Source organism: Micropterus dolomieu, linkage group LG03 (genome assembly GCF_021292245.1).
Source record: "Micropterus dolomieu isolate WLL.071019.BEF.003 ecotype Adirondacks linkage group LG03, ASM2129224v1, whole genome shotgun sequence".
NCBI classification, from domain to species: domain Eukaryota; kingdom Metazoa; phylum Chordata; class Actinopteri; order Centrarchiformes; family Centrarchidae; genus Micropterus; species Micropterus dolomieu.
Window position 1 is genome coordinate 5,218,482 of NC_060152.1, and position 22,824 is coordinate 5,241,305.

General features: G+C 38.6%; 4 protein-coding genes across 5 annotated transcripts in view; 1 reads left to right on the plus strand and 3 right to left on the minus strand.

The window, feature by feature from the left end:
• Window positions 1-476, minus strand: part of herpud2 (HERPUD family member 2) — a 13,606-nt gene extending 13,130 nt beyond the window's left edge. The window contains exon 1 of the mRNA XM_046045628.1: window positions 439-476. The gene's annotated coding sequence lies outside the window, so the exon portion shown is untranslated. The remainder of the gene's footprint in view (window positions 1-438) is intronic.
• Window positions 477-1,905: 1,429 nt separating this feature from the next.
• Window positions 1,906-5,353, minus strand: pkdc (protein kinase-like domain containing). Its single transcript, XM_046045335.1, has 3 exons — window positions 5,130-5,353; window positions 4,158-4,540; window positions 1,906-2,766 (listed from the first exon to the last, which is right to left on the minus strand). Exons 2-3 carry the CDS (start codon window positions 4,526-4,528, stop codon window positions 2,175-2,177), a joined length of 963 nt encoding a protein of 320 aa, XP_045901291.1. The 5' UTR covers window positions 4,529-4,540; window positions 5,130-5,353; the 3' UTR covers window positions 1,906-2,174.
• Window positions 5,354-6,326: 973 nt separating this feature from the next.
• Window positions 6,327-18,500, plus strand: ankmy2a (ankyrin repeat and MYND domain containing 2a). Its single transcript, XM_046044251.1, has 10 exons — window positions 6,327-6,563; window positions 7,101-7,165; window positions 11,837-11,975; window positions 12,111-12,209; window positions 12,771-12,931; window positions 13,754-13,968; window positions 14,399-14,534; window positions 14,785-14,913; window positions 16,379-16,508; window positions 17,274-18,500. The coding sequence occupies exons 1-10, from the start codon at window positions 6,497-6,499 to the stop codon at window positions 17,396-17,398; spliced, it is 1,266 nt and encodes a 421-aa protein (XP_045900207.1). The 5' UTR covers window positions 6,327-6,496; the 3' UTR covers window positions 17,399-18,500.
• LOC123967908 (leucine-rich repeat-containing protein 72) lies at window positions 17,197-22,148 on the minus strand. Of its 2 annotated transcripts, XM_046044254.1 has the most exons (8): window positions 22,092-22,148; window positions 21,911-21,984; window positions 21,763-21,832; window positions 21,581-21,662; window positions 20,941-21,054; window positions 20,713-20,802; window positions 20,446-20,553; window positions 17,197-20,290 (listed from the first exon to the last, which is right to left on the minus strand). In XM_046044254.1, exons 1-7 carry the CDS (start codon window positions 22,104-22,106, stop codon window positions 20,456-20,458), a joined length of 543 nt encoding a protein of 180 aa, XP_045900210.1. In that variant the 5' UTR covers window positions 22,107-22,148; the 3' UTR covers window positions 17,197-20,290; window positions 20,446-20,455. The 2 variants fall into 2 exon arrangements, with proteins under 2 accessions (XP_045900210.1, XP_045900209.1); XM_046044253.1 differs by having other exon boundaries at window positions 17,198-20,553.
• Window positions 22,149-22,824: the final 676 nt, after the last annotated feature.

Sequence of the window (22,824 nt, forward strand, 5' to 3'; positions counted from 1 at the left end):
AATGCAAATATCAAAACAGAAAGTACATGCAGCCAAGGTGTGCATCATGAGTTTTGATTTCACACTTCCCGATACCTGCCATGTTACGTCATCTTTACAGTAAACTGTCAAAACAACTGTAAATCCTCAAGCTAAGCCAGGGGACTATAGTGCGCTGCTTACCAGTAAGAGTCTCATGCTCACGGACTAACAAATACACTCAGAAAACTAGTTTTATAAGGCAAGTCACTTCGAGCAGCCGTAATAATATTTTGACCCATGACCCATTTTGACTAATAAAGCCAGGTTAACAGCGTAAGCTTGCTGGCTAACGTTAGCTGCGCTGTTGCTTGCTAGAAAAGCAGTTGGCCCGGTAAACCGTTTACAACGTGGCAACACATTTAACTAACAGTGTGAAGTGAAGCCAGGTTGCCGCCTCAGGGAGCTTTCTTTTTGTACCTGTTCACTCTTGCGTTAGCGTCGTCTCTTCGTCCCAGCTCGGCTCGTCTGCCCTGTTGTTGTAATGTCGGGTGTGAGACCGGAAACACGTCATCGTCCTCTTCACAACAGCTGATCACGGGGAGAAAAAAGCTGCCAGAAAGACAGTCCGAGGACATTTAAAAGGCGAGCTTTGCAGACTTAGTGCTTTAATTTGTAAAAGATAATATAACATGACTGTATTAACACTAAAATTAGTATTAGCCAGAGCAATGTAGCAAGTTATTTAGCGACGTGTTTGCTAGGAGACTCCTTAAAGGCAGTAAGGAGCGCTGAATGTGATGATGTGCGCATTCATTTTGTTGTTCTCTGTAAAGGTGTTGCACCAACATTTGTGACCCATCAAATTCTGTGACCCAAGTAGGCACTGCAAACGGTTTTGTCATGTCAAGAAACCTGTTAGACAAAAGGGTGCCTTTATAGAATATAGTTTATTTCTGTTTACCATTTCTATAATTGCTTTTGTATTACTGTAGGCCTATATTGTCTGCTACGTAGCAGAAGGAGTTACAAACTGAATTTAACTTCACAACCTGTTGTGTACCTTGTACAATAATCTAAAAATGATTACAATTTAATATTTATTTTATTAAATTATTACAGTTAGGCTATACCAATTTGTCATCCTTTCTGTATTTGTTGGGTTGCATTTTTTATTTTAAGTTATAAACGTCTGAAGGTTTATGTATGTATAAGTAACTGTATATTGTGTTCTCTTATATGTATTTCTATAATTCTATTTGTATAGGCTACATGTTCTGGTTGTGTACGTGAAGGGAGATACAACTTTCCTCACTAGGCAACTATCTGTTATAAAATGACAAATAAATTAACCTTGTTTACAGTTACACATTTTTGATTCTCTATAGGCTCACATTTTTTTCTTTTACAATCATCAAAAATTGCGCCCTTTTCTGTATGTTTGGGCTTCTGTACAGAAAATGTTTTGGACCCTATCTCTTTCTAGGGTCACATTATTTCTTTAGTTATAAAAAAAAATGTGACATTCTAAATAATGTAATAACTAAATAACTTAATCATTATTTCTACTGCCGAGCTCTCTCTCTCTCTCTCTCTCTCTCTCTCTCTCTCTCTCTCTCTCTCTCTCTCTCACACATATAAATGTCTAAATATTGCTAAATGTCCATCAGACATTTCTCAGATCCCATCGTGACCTAAAACCTTAAAGCTGTTTTTTAAAACTTTTTTTTTTTGTCCGACCAACAGTCCAAAACTTACAGATAGGCTTACTCAATATAGAATGGAAAATGCAAACAATAATAAATCTTCTCATTAGAGAATCTAGAGCCAGTGATTACTCAGCTTTTTTTTTTTGCTTTATAATTTATAATTAATCGTTGTCCATCAACTAATTGTTTCAGAACTAAAGCCATTAAGCAGATTTTAATTACTTTCCCACCAAAAGACTTATTTTCAATGATTTAATAGGGTGTAAAAATAATTTCAGTAGGTTTACACTCCAGTGATTCTTTCCGTTCTCACCATCATCCTTTTCAATTCACATGACATCCATCATCCATCAGAATGGTTTGATAATCATGCTTCACTGTACACAGATGAAGAAGGACTTGGGTGTTTGTTTGTGAGTAATTAATTTGTCCATATACAGATTTACAGATTCAAACTAGTCCATTTCTAGCCACATACTCAGTTGTCTAGTTTGCTGTAGGTTTTGGTTACTTTTTCAGTCTGTGCAGAACCTCCTTGGTCAACTGTTTACTGTACCGGTTGATCTTCCAGTGTCCAGGCATCCATCCCAGCAGAAAACGATGAAAATCTGTCCAGGCAAATGCAAACATCTCTCTCCACTCTTTCTCTAGGGCAGCAAAGTCTACATCTTTTTTCACAGATAGCTTTAATTCTGTGAAATAGTAGTCCAGTAGCTTTGGTACCCTCTTTTCACACTCCTTCTCCTCCATGCAGCTTCCTAAAAAATACACGACATCTTTCATCCCACAGCCCGCCCCAACATACTGAAAGTCCACAGCCGCCACATCTTGACCACTCTGGGAAAAACAGAAGTTGGCTAACTTGGCATCTCCGTGAACGATGGTCTTGAAGTGACATTCGTTGAGTATCCTGTCAATGTCGCCGGCTGCTGCTTTGACTTCAGCGTTGTCCATAGCCTCCAATTCATCTGGCCGAGTCTCCAGGTGCCAGTATGTACCGACAGGCCACAGGCCCTCTGGTGCCACACCCAGGAAGAGAGCATGGAAGTGGGCAAGCCAACTGAGGCAAGCCTTTATTTCTCTGTCCTTAACACTGGTCCTATAAAGAAAAACAGATACCTTATTTCTATCATGTCTCACTCTGCTCCATGCTTTGAAAGACCTGGAAAACGTGTCATGACAAACATACAATATGTAGGATATTGAAAAAGAAAAGGTCAAAACAGAGTATTTCGACTCCTACACTTTTCACCAGGGCTGTAGCTGTCAGCAAGGACACTGAGAACATGTCCTCAGTATTGTTTTTGTAAATTTGGAAGTTTTAACAACCTGACAAAGAGTTTACATCCTGTAATTATACGTATATTACACACATAGTCAGTTTGGAAAACTGATTTTGATCATTTTTAGTCTAACTATCTTTAAATTGTATTTTATTAAACCAAAAATGGATGTTCAATGAAGGCATTTTGTATTTCCCCATCAGAATTAAATCCTGGCAGTGTGAACAAGTGCAGGTGGGATGGCGACACATCCACCAATGTGTCTCTGAGCAAGACACTTAACACCTAGTTGCTCCAGAGGTGTGCGACCTCTGACATAAATCGTTAAAGTTGTTACTGTGATGTAGAGACAGAGCTCAGTTAAAACTTTATGAATGAAAAATACTTTTGTTACAGATTAATAACTCACCACTCTGAAACTCTTGCTCCAGTCCATGTTGCTAAGCTGGTATGGGGAATATACAGCTGGACCAAAGCTGTGTTAACCGGCTTTTCGCGACCCGCCCTACTCTGTTTTTGATTGGCTTGTAGTCTTTAACTAGGAACTGTGCATGTGCAACTCCCAACAAAGATCATGTAGAGACAAGATGCATCACTCCATAGCTAAAACGAAGCGTTCAACACAGGGTGAAAAGAGGAGTTGCAGCAACTTGCAGTAAGACAAAAAATATGGTGTTTTTTTTAAATTAAACCATGTAAACCTGTTGTGGTACATCCCCTAAATAGGATTTTGAACCTGAAAATGAGCATAATACCACCTCTTTAATTCATTACCTTGTTTTGTCATATGTAAACTTTTTGATTTTTGTGCAAACAGTTACGGCAACATTGTTTAACTGAAACAGTCGTGCCAATAAAGCACATTGAACTTGATTTTGATATAATTACACACATATGTGAATGAATAAAATGAAATGCTGAAATATATACATATATATATGATTTCAAGGTTTCACAGGCCTTTTGGTAGATTATCAAAAATTTTACTGGTGGATGGTTGGAAGAATTTGGACCCATGACCTCAGTATTTCTGAAATGTTGGCCCTGCTGTTCACCTGATTTGGATGTGTTGCAGACACAAATCTTCAAATTGTCTTTTTTCAGCACCAACAAAATGTTAAACTCATTTTAATGGAATTCTGATGCCCTAGACTTCACAGAGCTACAGACTAACCAGTATTTCATACAGATTTTTCTGCGGTCATACCTTCTCTGATCATAACCAGCCACATCCAGATCCTCCAGCACGATCAGCATCTCATCTCCATGGGAACAGGCAGCCAGGCAGGCCGGGATCCGACAGCTCTGATTGGTGGAATAGTTCTGGTACCAGTGTGTCTCCACCTGGTAGGATCTCACTTTACGTCTGTGGGAGCGATCTGTGTTCCAGCCGCCAGGGTGCTCGGCCTCCTCTGGGAACTTGACGTGTTTGACGACCACAGAGGGCCGGTCGCAGCCCTGCAGGTGCAGCCTGACTATCTCCCCATAACCGCTCCACAGTGTCTGGATCTTTGCACCAACACGCAGAGATGAAGCACCACACGCCTGCAGGATGAGATCCTGGTGCTCCTGTTTCATTTCTCGTCAGAGCTGAATGATAGTTCAGTGTATGTTTAAGTATCTTTTAACATGGGAACAGGCAGTAACTGTACATTTACTCATTGAAGTACAAATCGAGGTGCGTCTACTTTACTTAAGTATTTCCATTTTATGCAACTTTATACTTCTACCCTACAATCTACTCCTTCTCACAGGACAGCAATAGAATATGATGCATTGCTGTAGATGAAACTATCTAACAGTATATACAGCAATTAAAATTAGCACATCATTCAACATCTACACAAGTAAAATGCAACATACACATTAATACAGCTGTAATATTATTCAAACACATTATATATAACAGTAAAACACAGACATTGAGGGAATTTGACTGCACAATAGTACTTTTATTTTTGATACCTTTAGGTTAATTTTATTTATTATACTTAAAAACAGTACTTTTAATTAATGTTTTCAATACTGTACTTTTACTTGTACTAGAGTATTTTCACTGTCATGTATTGCTACTTTTACTTAAGTAAAGGATCTAAATACTTCTTCCACCACTGTGAGCAGCAACATTAGTTCTTCTTAGATCATCTTGTTGGTCACTATTTTATATTGTGTTACTTACCTTAATCACAAATGTTCAAGCTTCCTCATCCAGTGTAGGAATGTAACAATAACTGTGTCAAATATGCCAAAACACTTGGAACATAGAGAATACGCTTTACAGTGCCCTTAGCTTCAAATGTGTCTCAATGGCCAGATATCAGGAAGCATTCTCCACAGCCTTCCTTCTGTGTGGTGTTAAAGCTACTGACATGAAACAAAGTAAGCCTAATAAAAACCACTGCCACCTGCTGGACTGGAGTCCATCAACAGATTTGGTCCCTCTGATTGTGTTTGGTTATTTTCATTAACAAATAGAGACGTGCAGGGCCTGGACACATACATTTGTACAATCTAATGCAAGCTGTTGAAGGGGGACATGAACCAAAGACACTGTGTGGGGTGAAAGAGACAGGTGCATGCTAGACTGAAAACAATGGGTTTATCACCATCAGCAGTGGGAGCTGCAACAGTGGCTGTGACTGCAATTTGTGTCAAAATTTGTACTCCCTCTCAGAGTTATAACTCGGTCAATTCTGAACAATCTGACATGATACATGTCTGTGTGATGTCATTATCTCTGTGTCCATCTCAAACAATCGTCCATACATCTGCTTATCACTGCCTTTTCTAGGCTATATCTTAATCTGAAAAGTAACGTGTAACTTTAGCTTTCAAATAAATGTAGTGGAGTAAAAAGTACAGCATTTATTTCTGAAATGTAGTAAGAGTAGAAGTATAAAGTAGCCTAACATGTAAGTAAAGCACCTCAAAATTGTACTTAGGTGCAGTTATTGTGGAAATGTACATTTTTATAAGCTTAGCCTTCTCAATCATTGTTTATATTAAAGAATTATTGGAAATTTGACTCTTTCATTTCTTTATTGTGGCACGCAGACAGACACAGGTTATTATTCTGGATATAAATATACATAAGGAATGAACTCTGTCCATATGGGGGACACCTTTTCTGACATGTGGTCCACTGAACTTCTGTATGAACTTTCTAGACTTCCGTGGAATTGATTCTTTCAGTGACAGCACGGGGGCGAGACCCGTTGTAACTGTGCAAATTTGAAAGTTTTGGGTTTAAGTAATTACTTGTACTGTTGTATCGTCCGCATATATATTTAAATATATCTCGGTTACACTATTTTGAAGAATCTGTTCGAGCTGCCGGTATATATTTTGAAGTATTCTTTTGCCGTGACTTACTCCCCCCCTGTAAACTGAACGCAGTGGTACAGTCCAAATGACAGCTCGACCTGAACTAGCCTCCAAACCTGAGCATCAGCAGGCTGTCAGAACCACGGAAAGCATAGTTTAAATCACGAAGTGCTCGCTGTATTTGTGCTGTTATAGTCTAATTTCAAACTATTAATCACCAACATGTCTGCTCCTAAGAAGGGAAACTTGTCTTCAAGCGAAAAGGAATTGTTTGAGGTTATCACTGCAGGTAAGCCTCTTCAGCTAACGCTAATCCATCTGGAAACCTTACAGCTCTTCTTTGCTTGTATGATAAGTTACGTAAATAATATTACGAAATTATGTCAGCATAACACTTTTGCTGCTGCGTGACTGCCTTGTTAAATCATAGCAACTAACTTAAATGTGAGTTTGCATGCTAGGCTCATTTATTGCTAACGTTAGCTTACAGCTAATGATGTTTTAGTTACATGAGCAGCTTACTTGTGATAGCTTGCTGTCTTTTTATGCCCACCTCAGTGAACTCAACTTGCAGGACAAAATGCATGTTTTACGTTGTGTCTGTGGAAGTGTTTGCATTGTTTATTCAGAAGAGTATCTTTAGCAGTAACGTTATTTATTATGTAACCATTAAATTATAACAGATACATTAATTCATGACAACATATGTAAAAAAATAAATAAAAAAAAGTGAGCTTACTCCTGTAGATCTGCCAGTAAACTGCTAACGTTAGTAAAGCTTGGTGTTGTATTTATACTGCAATAATATTTAATTTTATACACTTAGGAAATGTTCAAGAGGCCTCAAGGCTGCTGGGCTGTAAGGATGTTCGAGTCAACTGTTTGGATGAGGTAACAGAGCATTTCTTAGGAGTAAACTCTCAAAGCATTTGATGATTGCCTTTGATTTATCCTAATTGTAAATGTCATGATGTTTTGCAATATTTGTAGTGTGTTTACTTTACGTTTTAGTTGATTTATTTGCACATAAAATTACAAAAAATAACAAAGGATCAGCAAAAGAGCTAGATGTGCTGGTGAGATTTAAAAAAACAAACCAAATGTAGATGGCAGCCGGGAGCGGACATAACTTGTATGGTTCTTGTTATAGCAATGATGCATCACTAAAACTGAGAGTTTTACAGTGGATTTGCCAGTCTTCCTAACTTTTTTTTTTTATTATAACATTTTTCATATTGGTCCTGCATCAAATGACTGGACTGGTTTTTAAAAAGTTTGTCTTTTATTGGGAAAATCATTAGCTTGCATCTTTGACTTGATCATCAGTGCAAATGCGTTGAATGTAAAAATGACACATTAGAGGGCACAAATTGAGGCTTTTCCTGCAAAGTATGTGTAGGTGCAGTTCAGGCCTGCAATCTGTTAGTTTTGTAGAAGGGAAAACATACTAAGGTCTTGAAGCAAAGCTCTTCCTTGATTCAGTGACATATGTGAGGGACAAAAGGACTCATGAGTCACTACACTGAAGGGCTTTCGAGGAGGTCCTTAATGTCTTTCCTTCTGTCTGTCCCTCTTTCTTGTCCACCTCTCAAAATCAGGTGTTTGAGACGGATGTTCTTTTAATGGTCCAGTGCGTAATATTTAGGAGGATCTATTGACAGAAATGCAATATAATATATATAACTATGGTTTCAGTGGTGTATAAAGACCTTGCATAATGAACAGTTATGTTTTTATTACCTTATTCTGAGCCATTTCTATTTAGATACACTGTGGGTCCTCTTACATGGAAGTCGCCACGTTGCGGCGCCATGTTTCAACAGTAGCCCAAACAGACAAACTGCTCTACAGAGTGTGTTTCGCTACATGAAATATGTACAAAGAAGAAGAAGTCATCTGGTTTGTTAGAAGTAAGAAGAGAAGTGAAATTTGGACAAATGGCACAAGAGCTAACAGGGCGTGTTGGCCACCTTAGCTTGTTCTTCGCGCATGCAAAGGGAGGGTTGAGTGGGGGCTGAGCCGTTGTTTGCATTTGGCAAACCTTACCACTAGGTGCCACTTAAACTTACACACTGAACCTTTAAGTAATGGAAGCAGTATGAGTCTTTTCAGTACTTCAGTAGTTTCAGAACAGGAGGAAAAACATACCATCAAACTATGATGTAAAATGTGCTGTAAACATTGGCCTGGTTTGATAGCATGGATCTGCATATGGAGTTTAACTGCAGGTGTGATTTCTGTTAACACGCCGATAATCTTTGCATGTCCATTTAGCGTCATGCAGTCAATCACTAGAAAGCTGCCTATATAAATTGATAAGCCCTTATATTTTGTTGATGTAGAAGAAAAATAATGTCCAAACATTGAGAAAAGATTGGTGGGCGCAAACCCGAAGGAAAAATTAATAAACAAAATACAAGTGCATTTTAAAGTTAAATAAGTTTTCCTGTATGTGATATGTAATCAATACAGTGACAAAAGAACAGGCAAGGTGCAGTGCATCTAAAGATGAAACGACTAGTCAATTATTCAATTAGTGGATTGGCAGAAAAATAATCGGCATGTAATTTAATAATCCATCCATCCATAGTCAATCGCTTATCCAGTATACAGGGTCGCGGGGGTATTTTGATAATCAGTTGTTTTATTTGATTTCACATTATTTGTCATTCTGTGGTTCCAGCTTTTCCAGTGTGAGATATATTCTATCATGTAAACTGATTAACTTTTGGACTGTTTGTCAGATAAAACAAGGTGTCTGAACATGCCAGCTTTCAGCTGTAGTAAATATAAATATGTAAATATAGTTTTCACTATTATCTGACATTTTATTGACAAAGTGATTAATTGATAATGGAAATAATAGTTGCATGTAAATCTATTTAATCATAAAGGTCTTCATTAAGCCGACTGAATAGTTACACTTTACAGTACATATAATAACAGGTTTGGTTATTATAACACAGACAAAGGTAATGAAAAATCAGCGGTTTAAACTGTTTGTTATTATTATTGGGAGATATAGTTGCCGATGTGTTTGGCATTGTAAAGTGTTTTTGTTTGTGGTTTTAGTTCAGACATTTATATTCAAAAATACTTTTATGTTTTGTAGTAACTTTTTTTTTTTTTATTATAGTTTTTGCTGTGAATGTGTAATTGTATATGTAAATTAGGGCTGAAAAATTTGGGGGGAAAAAAATAGAATTTTGAGCGATTTTTCTGCCAGATATTGCAATTTTTCAATTTGCGATTATTAATTTAAAAAAAAAAAGTTTAGCTAAAGTTCAATATTCACTGCCAGTCTATTTTTGACAGAAGACGCATCAAGCAACACAGAGCCGATGGATCGGGCAGGAAGTCAGCCACAGAACGGCAGAGAGAATCTGGTCGATTTTTCAAAATAAAACACCCTGTGCAGACTCCCGATCGCAATATCAACTATAAACACAGTTAAAACAGACAAAAAAGCAACAACTGAACAGATAAGCAAAATCTGAACAAGCCAGCAAAATCAGGCAGGCAAAACGCTCTTATTCTGAAATGCTCCATGTGGCTATGTAACGTTAGCCTGTAGACAGCGTAACGGGCTCACAGAGAGCTGTTATCCGTAGTTGAAGCACACAAAATGACAAATTAACAACACGTCTACAGCGTGTAGGCTAAACGCTCCGCTGCTGAAACACTTGAGTGTGAGCTGATGCCAGACAAAACAGTGGCACAGCCGCTGCCTGTGTCAGTTCGAGTGGCGCCATGATCCCACATTTTCCTCTAATGATGACCTAATCGTGTGTGTGACTCGGGAGGAACAGGTAGTCTCAGTGAAGGATCTTGGACTGTCGCGTTCACTCGTCACACGGCAGCAGCCTGGGCTCCGTCAGCACAGGAAACAGAATAGATTGACTCTCAACTGTGGGTCTGTTTGAGTCGTTCATTTGTCATGTGACCGCTCGGCGACAGGGCTGTGGTAAGCAGGCAGCACAGGAAACAGAGCTGATTAGTTCACGACTCATAGCAACTGTGGGTCTCTAGGTCTGAGTCGTTCATTTGTCACGTGACAGCTACTGTGGAGCAGGAATGAACGACTCGTTCATCGCTCACATGGGTCCTCCTCAGTCTTTCGTTCATTCTGCAGGCTGAGTTACTGCCAGCACCAGAGAATGAGAGGCAGGTCGGCTGTCAGGTAACAGTCACTGGACTGACATTATATAGCTATTTTGTTAATTGTGACATTTTATAAAGCATACGTTATTACAGCGCAGTGATGTTGTGCTAAGTTATAGTTTTAACACAGCCGCACTGTAACTTTAGTCCTGCTAGTGTTTAACATTACAGCTAAAAGCTGATGAGAGTTGTTCTGGGTCCGCTCCACTTCAGAGCCCTGACACGGTTCTACTTGGAGCCGAATTACCTCAGAGGTCGTCTCCTCTCCAAAACAAACGAACCCGGTCATTAAAACATTAAAACACAGCCGCGTTAGCTCTGTAAATGGCTAACAGCTGATCCAGGTCCGCCAGAGAACACAACTTTTTCTTTTTATTTACCAACGGAGCTGTGCTGACTGGTGAACAACCTGCAGTGTTTGAGAGCGAAGTGCTCCTGTGTGTTTCTCTGTCTGCAGAATCAGGACCTGATGTGGCCCATTCTGCGTCCAGACCTGCCAAACTGCTGCGTTTATATAATGTGTATTTCTTTGTTCCTCTCTCTGTGCTGGACTTCTTTTAAGAACTTGGTGGCTTGATCCAGATTATTATTAAATTGGTTGAATTTTAATAAGTGTGTTTATTCATATAGTGGATCAAGCTTATTACTTCTATATATGCAAATCTGATATTAATATTTTACTCATGGATAGGGACGATAGGCTGCTGTATGAATGAGCACTTTAGAGATAATGATAGTAATTATATACATAAGCCTTTATGTGGCTGGTCTGGTTGTATACTCGGGAAAGATTGTGAAAATGGAAGGATTTAGCCGGAATAGTGGTGATATTCAACATATTTCTTTGGCTTTTACATGGCTTGAATTTGGTTGTGGGCCCAAGGGGTGAATTTGTGCATAATACTTTTGATTGATTGAGTCAATTAAAGCAAACCATTCTGTGTTTGAGAACGGTGCTGTTTTTTAATCGCCCATTAGAGGGCTGCAGCACCGCAATAACCAGCCTAGTTCAAATGAACAAAATGACTCAAAAAAAGATTAGTTAATTTTAATGAATGAGATTTGAAGATTCGAGTCTGTCAAAAGAGTCGAACTTGCCATCACTATTTTCCTGTAGTTTCACGCTCTGATTGGTGAGTAGGACTGGAACAGGAGGCGCGTGGCGCTTGTGATTGGGTAGCAGGTCTGTCACACAAGGATGACAACTGAATGAATCTGTAATTTTTCATGACTGTTTAAACCGGCTCAGATGCGCTGTTTAATTAACCTACACTTTAACTGCCGTCTTCACGATTAGCTAATCGCGTTCGTTCAAATCTCAATTTCAGTTTGAAAATGATTAATCGTTCAGCCCTAATGTAAATCGCACAGTGTTTGTGAGCTTTTTTGTCTTGTCCACAGTATGGGATGACCCCTCTGATGCACGCTGCTTACAAGGGGAAAGCGGACATGTGCAAGTTGCTGCTGCAACACGGAGCTGATGTGAATTGCAATGAACATGAGCATGGGTACACAGCGCTTATGTTTGCTGGTCTGTCAGGTATGAGATTAATGTAACAGGTGAAATATTTTAAATGTTGGGAGTTCATCATCACAGCGGTGTGATTACAAATCTCATCTGTTATTTTGGAAAGTCCTGTATTTGTTGTGACTCCTCTTCCTCTGTACCTTGTAGGTAAAACTGATATAACATGGATGATGTTAGACGCAGGGGCGGAAACAGATGTGGTCAACTCTGTCGGAAGGACCGCCGCTCAGATGTCCGCCTTTGTCGGTACGTCTGGATGTGACGTGCGCTCATTCAGACAACAGTCTAGTATTCTTAAGTCTTGTATCATCATACATACTAAGACGAGGGATCACACTCTTCTTTGTCTGTCAGGAAAATTAACCAAATGGATGCTTTTACCTTTCTTGGTCGAATAGTAGACAGGCTACAATTTACATGAACATAATTAGCGTATTTTGAATAGACTTTAGGCCAGAAACTGTACGGGTCTTTAAATTTATTCAATGTAATTAAGCCCACTATTTGATAGATCTGGTTTATTTGTCATTGCACAGTAGTTTAATCCTCACACCGTCAACTCTGTAATCATACAACTGTATTGGAAAAATATGCACAAATCGGAGTGAATAAACTGACCAACACATTTGGAAATAAGGTCTTGTTAGGTAAAAACCATTGGTTTCTCGGTTAGAATTTGTTTGCACTGACGCAAACTGTTATTCTAGTTTTGCACTTAAGAAGCATGTAACTTGCTCTGATTAAACATCGACATGTGACATTACATTCACGTTGAAAAATAAACCGTCTTCTCTCTTCTCTCCTCAGGGCAACACGACTGTGTCACGGTGATTAACAACTTCTTCTCCCGTGCCAGACTGGATTACTACACCAAGCCCCAGGGTTTGGAGAAGGAACCCAAGCTGCCTCCCAAACTGGCCGGACCCCTCCACAAGGTCATCATGAGCACCAACCTGAACCCAGTCAAGGTAGGATGCCGCTGGACAGGGAATGTTGGTTTGAAAGAGGCTGTAGTGTAGTAGTTGTTTTGTAAATATGCGTTCAGCTGCAGACTAAATAAAAATCAAGCTCTCCACCCTCCCTAATCCAACCATCATTTGATGTCTCCTTGTACATTTCTGGGCAATATTAACTGTAGAGAAATATTCATCATCTGGATGAGTGTTGCTTAGTACCAGCAGATAACTTCACTGATTCTATTCGTTCATGTAATCAAAGAAGTAATCATGTGCTGCAGTGATTAGTTGGATTGGAAACCAGCATGCTCTTGGGCCTCTCGGGCCATGCACGAGAGCACAATATGACTGAGGTGCTATTTTTATCTTTGGCTTTTGTTGAGTCCGACAATGTTATAGGAGTGCTTTGCTGATGAGTACTGGAAAATCAAGGTACATCAATGATTAATAAAGAATCCTGTAAATCCAATATTGAGATGAGGTAGTCCTGATAATTCATGATGTCAACTATGGCCTCGTTAAACCAGAGATGTTAAAGAGATCTAGTACTTACTTCAGGAGAAACTGTGAGCAAAATCTATGAAAAAATCCAAGTCAATGTTCAAATTGCCCAAACATTTAAATTGTAAGGCTTTCGAAAAAGGAGGCATCAAATCTGATCTGCTGCAAGTTTAAGAATGCTAATAAGCTTAATATTTTTGTTGAGATTTCATATATAAAGTATGACAATGCTAAATCATTTAGAATACAATTTTAAAAAAGTGGTTGTACTACACTGTCTTAGTAGATTTCTGTTACAAATCTAACTTGATAAGTATCTCTGGTCTATTCCAGATGGTGATGCTGGTGAAGGAGAACCCCCTGCTGGCAGAGGTGGAGGCTCTGGAAAAATGCCGCAGGGTGATGGAGCTCATCTGTGAGAAGTGCATCAAGCAGCAGGACATGAACGAGGTGCTGGCCATGAAGATGCACTACATCAGCTGCGTGCTGGGAAAGTGTGCTTCCTTCCTCAAGGACCGCGAGGACAAGCTGGAAGGCCTCATCAAGAGGTGAATCCATACGTTTTTCCTTTTTTACCAACAGACCATATTGAGGTTTTTAAAAATACTATTATAGTATCCATTTACAGAAATAAGACATAATTTGGTCAAATCTTTACCATGAAAGTTATTTTCACAACTCATCAGTTACTGATGCATTTGTTGAGCTGCCCACATCAAACTGTTTGACTAATATTTCCTCACATATACCCTTCCTCTTGTGGGATAAATGCAAGCTTGCAGTCCAAGAAAAGTCTTCTCTTTACCAGTAATTGAAAATTACAAAATGAATTGTTTTGTCATTGTAATCAAGACAAATCTGATTGGACCTCTGTCTGTTCCTGCAAAGTTTCCTTAAGCTCTATTGACCATTGTAACGAGATGTGCATTTATATTATAAAAGTGCTCCTTTAAAATTTTTGATTTCCTTGTCCTGCAGTTTGCTGAAGGGTCGAGACAGCGATGGTTTTCCTGTATACCAAGAGAAGTTTATCAGAGAGTGCATTCGCAAGTTTCCTTATTGTGACGCTACTCTGCTGCAGCAGCTGGTGCGGAGTATCGCCCCTGTCGATATTGTGAGTCTGGATGAAGGATAAAAACGGTTTAGAAATAATTATATCCAACAATGTGTTTAAACCCAATATTTTGCTGCTGTTACACAGTTTTGGGTATGTGAGTGTTTGATGACTTGCGTAAACCGAGAACTTGTCTCTTTTAGTGGATTTGTATAAGTGTCATCTAAATGGAACTTTCTGTGTTTTGTTGTGCGATGTCTAACTGTTTTTCTTCTGTCCCTTTCTTTCTTTTTTCTTCCCATCATCGCAGGGTAACGACCCCACAGCGCTGTCGGTGCTGACTCAGGCCATCACAGGTCAGGTTGGCTTCATGGACGCAGAGTTTTGTACGTCCTGTGGAGAGAAGGGAGCCGAGAAAAGATGTTCAATTTGTAAAATGGTGAGTGTCAAAACTGCAGTAATATCTATCTATATGTAGAACAATGTAGTCTTTTCTACTTGTGCAACAAGTTCATTGTTTTTAGAGTGCAACTTATCTGCAGTAAACACCCTTGTAAAACAATGATGATCTTCCAGAGCAAAACATTATTTTTTTTTTTTTAACGTTGCATTTATTTTTTGCCTTTTATTAATGGAATGAGAAGGTGAGGGAGAGAGAGATGCAACAAAAGGTCCCCAGACATTGTGTTGGACCATATTTAACAAGCGTAGATTTATATTTTTATTGGTAATATGTTCATTAAAGGCTTTTATGTGGATGGAAAATTGTAAACTTTTTGCTTTCATTCAAATAGAAATGGTAAAATGCAAACTGTAAATTTAAATCTGGTAATTCTTCTCTCTTTTGTAAATGGTAAATTAATGCCTTTTTAAATAGCTATTTCCCTCTCATTCACACGCGCACATAACGATGGCACCGAGCTACCATGCAAGCTGCTGACCTGACCATTGGGAGCAATTTGGGGTTTAGGCTCTCGTTCAAGGACACTTCCACATTTGGAAGGAGCTGTAGATGGAACTGCCAACCCTGTGATCAGTGGACCACCACAACTGCCCCATTGTTTGTGGCTTTCTTACAGTTACACGGACCCAGAGTTACAGCAGATTTATTATTGAGAATTTCTATCTCATGAAGGAGCGTTTCTATTTTACCCCGTGCAGCTTTTCCAGCATTTACTGTACTGGCTTAGCAGCACAGTCAACTCACAGACCAATGGCATGTGTTCCAGTCGTCTCATGTGATCTGTGCATTCCAATAAGCATTGCGAGTCAAGTGCGCGAATGAGAAACACACAGGGAGAGAGGAGACGAAAGAGAAAAGAGACGTCACATGGCTTTTAATCAAGAATGTGCAGATTCTTACATGTACATTCTTCCCACGGGCAGTTCAAAACCAGAATATCTCATAGATCTCCAGTACTAGCCAGAGCTCACGTTTCTCACTGAACAAGAGAAAGTAGGGAAGTGGTAGCTATATAAGAGGGAATGAAAGAGAAGAGGAGGCATTAAAGCTGTTCATTTGTTAAGATGTGTTGAGTGTTTATCATAAAATTGGTTGAGACTAAACTTCAATCACTTCATGCTACACTTTTTATTTCATTTTTTTCTAAATTCAAGTTTTTAAGATGCACATAAAAAAAACTTTACTTTACTGAAATTCTGAATTTATTAAAAGAGTAGAGACTATTTATTATCCCTCCAGTTTGATATGAAAACTCACAATAAATATAGTAGAAATATTATTTGACTTGACAATCAGTTTACTAGAAACATACGTTGATACAGCTATACGTCATGGCACCGACTGGTCATGAAGTTAGTGGTTATGATATTCCGGACCTTTGCTTCGGGAAACGTTCTCCATCTGGACCGCTTTGAATTTTAATCGAATTCCCCTGCACTAGGTGATCTACTGTGGCCAAGCCTGCCAAAAGATGCACTGGTTCACCCACAAGAAGGTTTGTAAGATGCTTCAAGAGCAGCGAGAGAAGCAGGAGGCAGAATCAGCCAAACTGAGGATGCAGCAGAGCAAAGGTACTTCATCGATCTATGAGACAAAATATGATGGAGAATAAAAGTCAACAGGGTTAACACTCGTTTCAAATACACAGATTACCATCCAAAGAGTTTTATATGGTAAGGGGTGATTTCTTCATAATAATAAAAGGCACAGAAAGACAAACAGCGTCTACAAGAAGGTCATTTAACTAGCAAATATCTGAAATTAATTTCAGACTCACTGCAAATTCACTTTACCCAGTGATGGATGAGAACATCCTTCAAATCGTAATTGTTACTGTTAGGAAATCTACTAGAAGAGCTTGCACATTGAGCAAAAATTTTTTATTGTCTTTTTTGGATTGTAAATATAAATGAATAATAAATAAATATGTTTTTATCTTATTAGGGAAAAAATGGACATTTTCATTTTTCTTTTATGAAGTGTTATTAAAAATGGGTAAAAATCTGATAAAAGAATATACCATAGTGAAAATACTGCAGTTTAACTATTTACTGAAAACATAAATGTGGGATGCATGAGGACATTAAATTAAAATCCGGGTGAAATTGTTTTAACAACCTTTAAATTGAAAACAGTGACCCATAAAAATCTATTGGAATGATGGTAAAGCCTGAGAGAGAGAGATAGAGATAGATAGATAGATATAGATTTTTATTTATATATTTTTTATTTTTTGTAAAAGCTTTATGAAAGCTTCTTTATACAAGTCAAATGCCTTGATTGCATTCAGTATAAAAGCACAGTCAGACCTAACTATTATCACCTCTGTGTTTCAGAGGAGAGTGAAGCAGTGCAGGAGGCCACAGACTCCATGCAGGACCTCTCGGTGGAGACCAACAGTGAGGTCGCCTCCTCAGACTCCGCAGCAGAATCCTCAAACTCCACTTCTACTGACAACTGAGGAACATCTGACAGTCAGCACCCACCTCCTCCAGAACACATCGATTCATCACAGACAGAGAGCAGACTGGCAGTGAGACTGAAAGCCAGACAAGGACTGGTCCAGCAGGAGACAAGAACCCATATTTATTATCAAGCAGAGACTCTCAACAGACATGTGAAGAAGGTTTGTGCCACAGCTGTCATCATTTTGTCATTTTTATATTTTAATTTTTTTCAGATGATAATGTCATATGATGTGAATGTGAAAATTGCACAACCTGATGTGTTTGTGGTAGAGGTCACGGGGAGGACTTGTGTGTGTAGTAAAGAGCTAATGGTTCACATCAATGATGGAATGTAATTCTGCCTTAAGAACTTGTAGCAACCTGTGTGGGAAAGAAGTGACTGTCTAGCCAATCAGAGCTTTTGTTTGTTTGCAACTTTTTTTTTTTTGGTACTGATAACCTCATGGCAGATTGAGTGGATAGCATGGCTGCACAATACTGACCAAAAATATATTTTTTTAAATATAAACAACATAAACATGAATTTATTTTTAGTGCATCGTGAAAGATTCATTCTCAGGATTTTCAGAACTATAACAAACGAAAGATGTTTCTCCCCCCAAAATGCAACATCATTGGTGTACACAGCACAAGAACACCATGTCCCGGACAAAACTTCAGTAGAATGGTTTTGATATTCTTTGATTTATTATGCAGCCTGAATGGACAGAGACGAGTCAAACAAGACTTTGTGTCTGATAAACACTGATTTACAAAATGTCAAACACACTGACCTTAATCACGTTAAATCAACGGTTCGCAACTGGGAGAGCGTAGAGCCACTTCAGGGGGGTCGTGGATGTTGAGCAGACCTAAAGTCGTGTGAATATGATTCATGTGGTGACATAAACAAACAAAAGCGCTCTGATGCTAGCAAGGCTCTTTTGCTAACCTGAATCTTGTTTACTTCAATCGTATACATTGTTAATGATCAATAAAAATCAAGTCCACTTTTGCTGGGGTGGGGGGGACATGAACCTTTTTGGGCATCTGAAGGGGGGCATGACAGAAAAAGTCTGAGAACCACTGCATTAAATAAAGACCAACTTCATCCAAGTGTCCATTAATGACTGAATTGATTTTTGGAGGAGATTTTCATATTTTATCAGTCTTCTCTTCATTTTTCTACATATTTCCAATCTTTATTATCTCTGAGTTAGTGTTATGATCTGTCACGGCTCCAAAAGCATCACAGAGGTTCCTGTTTATTAGGAACGTGTATAATTTAGTGCAATCCAATACAGCATTTCTGCAACAAATCTTTGTGATGCCTGTAATGTTCATTTTCTGTGACTCTGCCCCCAAACTCGCCTCCCCCATAATAATGGATTTTGTATCTCCTATTATTATTTGTTTTACTTGGAATCGGGGGATAATCATGCTCTTATTTTTGGAACTACAGTTTCCATAATCTGGTGGCTTTGGGGCATGAAACATGTGCTAACTAAGTTGCTATTAGCAGTTCCTGTTTGCAGTGTATCCATAGATATACAGACAACTATCGCCGGATTAGTTTGATACTGAAGAAAACTTAAAAACATGATAATTCTCAGACAAACTCTGGAGTTATCAGGAGTATCTTTTTGTTCTATTTTTTTCTTTGAATTTCAACAGATTTATTTATATTATTTACATTCGAACCATTATTTACCTGTGTCAGTACTCTCTTAGTTTTATCCTGAATTGTACAGCATTTTTGTAAAGTTTGTTTCAATATGAGCTCTATTAATTATCATTGATCATTCTTCTAATGTTTAATAATGACGACTGAGACATTGTTTGATACCGCGATGATAGTTTACATGTGATGGGCGCTGTAAATGGCCACAGCCGTGTGTAGTGTTCGCACAAAATGACAGCTGTTCTGGGGCCTCATTTCCAGGATCAAAATTGCGAATTATGAAACTTACTCTCACAAATAATGAGATGAACAGTAGGACAAATTATGGTTAAACAGACGCTGCGTTCAATCTCTCACTCTGGTAGATACGCGTGCATAGTTTAATATAGCGTTATCACATGTTCATTGTTGTAGAACTGTCAAGTGTCCTTTTCAATGTCAAATACAATCACATGAATTGAAGGCTATTCAAATATATTGTTCAGGGAAGCACATTTTCAGAAGGCTATGGCTCAGGGGGCCAGACATTTTCCTAAGCTGCTACTCTCATTATGTAGATACACTTGCCACATTTTCAAATTTTTTATTTAATTACATTGCAAAAGTAGCCTAATCATAAACTTAAAAAGAAAAGTAAAAATAAACCTGCTTAATTTCATTTTCTTTCCAACACAAGCTGTGATGTGGCCCATATGAGACACATAATGACATATGAAACAAGTGTATTCTTAAACACATCGTGTCAGCCAGTTGGCATCTAGTTTGGTAAATTCTGACATCTCTTACCGAGCTACATCACAGCATTTCCTCTAAACAATCAGAACCTTCTGTCTTGTTTTCTGTGTACTTCTCCATCTTCAATTAACTAATTCACCTATTTCAAACATACATCACCTGACATCCATTCAGTATTCTCCAGTTCCCTTTAACATTCATAAATCAGAAAACTATCGTAGATTCAGGTGTGTTAGGTGAAGAGCCGGCCACAGAGGTCTGGTAAGCTCACTTCTTTCTAACTCCACATCACCAGATTGTTTCCATTTTCAAACTTATCGTCTTCAGCCCCAACCGATGTTTGTCAGATTTCATGCAGCTCCGTCTGGAGTCACAAAATGCTTTGCACAACTTGTACAATCTGTAAACAGACTGAGGTGTAATATTGGTGGAGTTCCCCTTTTATCCACTTGAGTATTGAAAAACAGACATTCCCATCTGGTCATTGTGTCTGTAAAGAATTATCCATTGAATATTTACAAATGTTACCAAACTATTACCTATACTAAGAAATTTTATCTCTTTATGTGGTTTACCCCAGAGTAAGCTGGACAATAAAATGTGCTATAATGTGTTTTGACGGGACTATTTGCATAACATCCTCACTGCTTGTGGACTACGTTGCCCGTCTGCAGAAGGCCACAGTCTGGAGGACACGATGACGCTCCTGGTTGTGCATTTGGAAGGACCACCTCCTCTCCTTTGATTTCACCTCTAAAAACAGACCATACTGTAAATCTTAACAAATTTTAACAGATTAAATAAAAAAACAAATAAAAACCACACACAAGTAGTATTTTGTGACAAAATTTGACAGGCTTGATGCTTTACAGGTCAGAGAAGCACGCCCCTCTGAATGTCTATAGATCTTACCTTTTCCATCTAACACCTGGATAGAAGGCAAGCAGTGTATCACATGGTGGCGATACCCAGGTTCATGGGAGATGGGATTGAGGAAAAAAGCTGCAAAGACGCCCTCATATTTAAAAGATACAACGCATTATAGACATAGATATATTCTGAGCCTGTGGGTATCAGTGGACTGTCTGTCTATTTATTAAGGGTATTGCAGGTGTGCCCTGACTGAGATTCGTCACTCACTAGCAGTTTGGAGCTGCTGTATCCTCCTGAGCTCGTGCATCGTGTCCTCCAGCCCTCTGATCTGGTTGTTGTGCAGAAAAATAAGTCGGAGGCAAGTCAGATGATTCAGAGCCCCTATGAGACCGGGAGGGATACATTCAGAGGGGATATTGATCTCGATAGCCTTTTAAGGTTTATTTATCTAGGTCACATGTTGTTAACTCGTCTTCAACACTGGACTGCTTAGCATTCATTCAGCTGCACAAATTAATACCTGATATATTCAGTCAGTGAGCAGACTCACTGTGGTTTGAAGGAACATTAAGTGCGTCTTTCAACAAGTAGGGACTGCAAAGACATAAATATGGAAATGCCATAAAATAGAAATGTCCTCCCAAACGTACATTGAAAAGTGAGTCCAAAAAACTAAAATCTATCTCATCTCATACTGCCACAGGTCAGTAAAAACATACAGTACATTTTAACCCCTTTATAACTATATTTAAAGGTGTCTTATGATCAAGGTTAGAGAAGCATGACATTATTTTCCCTGCTGGTGTTTTTCAGGGATTCAAACCTCCCAGCCAGAGGCCCATTTATATTCGCCTTCTGCCACACTTTTCACACTATCTTCACATTCAGAGGAGAAATACAAATTCACCAGAAATAGACTTGATGTTGTTATTGTGGAGGTAAAGTTCAGTCAAGCAGCAGTTGAGGGAACGGCAGCTGAGCTCTCTGATCTGAAAGGATTAAAATACAAATAGATTAGTCCTCCTCTCAATTTTAAACTTCCAAAAACCATCCTGTTGCTGAAATACACAAAGCTTTACAGATGCCTACCTTGTTGTTATTCAGCCTCAACTCTCTCAGAAAGCGAAATCTTGATAAGTCAGGGACACTGGTGAGTTTTCTGTTCAGCAACATAGAAAATGTTAATCTCTGTCTTAATTTGGTTTGTTTTAAATGCCGAAAGAAAAGTTTGTCTTACTTTGTGGCAAGGCTGAGTTGGCAAACATCAACGTCTCTCCTTATTCCACACCTCTGAAGAGAGTCCTTTATGTCCTGTATTTAGTGTGAGAGAAGAAGAAAATACAGATAAAAAGTAACAAATGACATTCATGTACCTTTGCAATCCAGGGTTTTAAAGTGTTTGAGAGAAAGCTGTCTACCATGGCCGCCTCCATTTTCTTGTCACCTTTGGATTTTCACAGCCACACCTGTTGCCTGGAAACTCCTGCTTAAAATCACAACAAACAAATAACTCTTCTCTTGAGTTTCAAATTTATTTTTTTGTTGGTTTGTCTTTCATGCACAGATTGTGGTAGATTTGGGTATTTTTCTGTTAACTTTGGTGCAGATTACAGATTAAATATTTGCATCATTAATTTGCAAAGATCCAGCAGAGGGCAATGTTGCACCAAAATTGACAGGCAACAAGGTGGCGTAGTGTAGTTTTCAGGTTTGTTCACATTCTGGCTCCTAATAATGTGCAATGGAGGCCCCAAACATTTTCTCTTTCCATTCAAGTCAAACGGCTGATTTCCCCGATACGCACTTTTAACCACAGAAAGAAGTAGAATATCAGTAAAAATAGTTTTTGCAGTGATTCTCAGAAATGAATCTCCACACTTCCCGGCCCTCACTGTAATGTCCTCTTTCAACAGAGGTATTGTCATATAGCTGAAGCCTCCAGAGGTGGAAAATAACGTGATACATTTATTAATATTGTATTTACTGTAATTTGAGCTCCTGATTTGAATACATTGAATTTAGGAGACTTTCTACTTTTCTACATTTAAAAGGGAAACATTGTACTTTTTGTTGCTGGCCTGACTTTCTCCAAAGTTTAAAAAAGTGCCTACCAATGCTTCACTAATAACCACATTGTATCTTGATTGTTTA

Bases quoted from the DNA above. Each gene is read 5' to 3' on its own strand.
- ankmy2a (XM_046044251.1), top strand. From the start codon at position 6,497: ATGTCTGCTCCTAAGAAGGGAAACTTGTCTTCAAGCGAAAAGGAATTG. The intron at 11,976-12,110 runs GTATGAGATTAA...TGTACCTTGTAG, and splicing joins TATGTTTGCTGGTCTGTCAG to GTAAAACTGATATAACATGG. The intron at 14,914-16,378 runs GTGAGTGTCAAA...CCCCTGCACTAG, and splicing joins GATGTTCAATTTGTAAAATG to GTGATCTACTGTGGCCAAGC.
- pkdc (XM_046045335.1), bottom strand. From the start codon at position 4,528: ATGAAACAGGAGCACCAGGATCTCATCCTGCAGGCGTGTGGTGCTTCA. The intron at 2,767-4,157 runs GTATGACCGCAG...TTTTCTTTATAG, and splicing joins GCTGGTTATGATCAGAGAAG to GACCAGTGTTAAGGACAGAG.
- LOC123967908 (XM_046044254.1), bottom strand. The intron at 21,055-21,580 runs GTGAATTTGTAT...CCGGTCTCATAG, and splicing joins CAACATCAAGTCTATTTCTG to GGGCTCTGAATCATCTGACT. The intron at 20,554-20,712 runs GTAAGATCTATA...GTCTGTTTTTAG, and splicing joins CCAGGTGTTAGATGGAAAAG to AGGTGAAATCAAAGGAGAGG.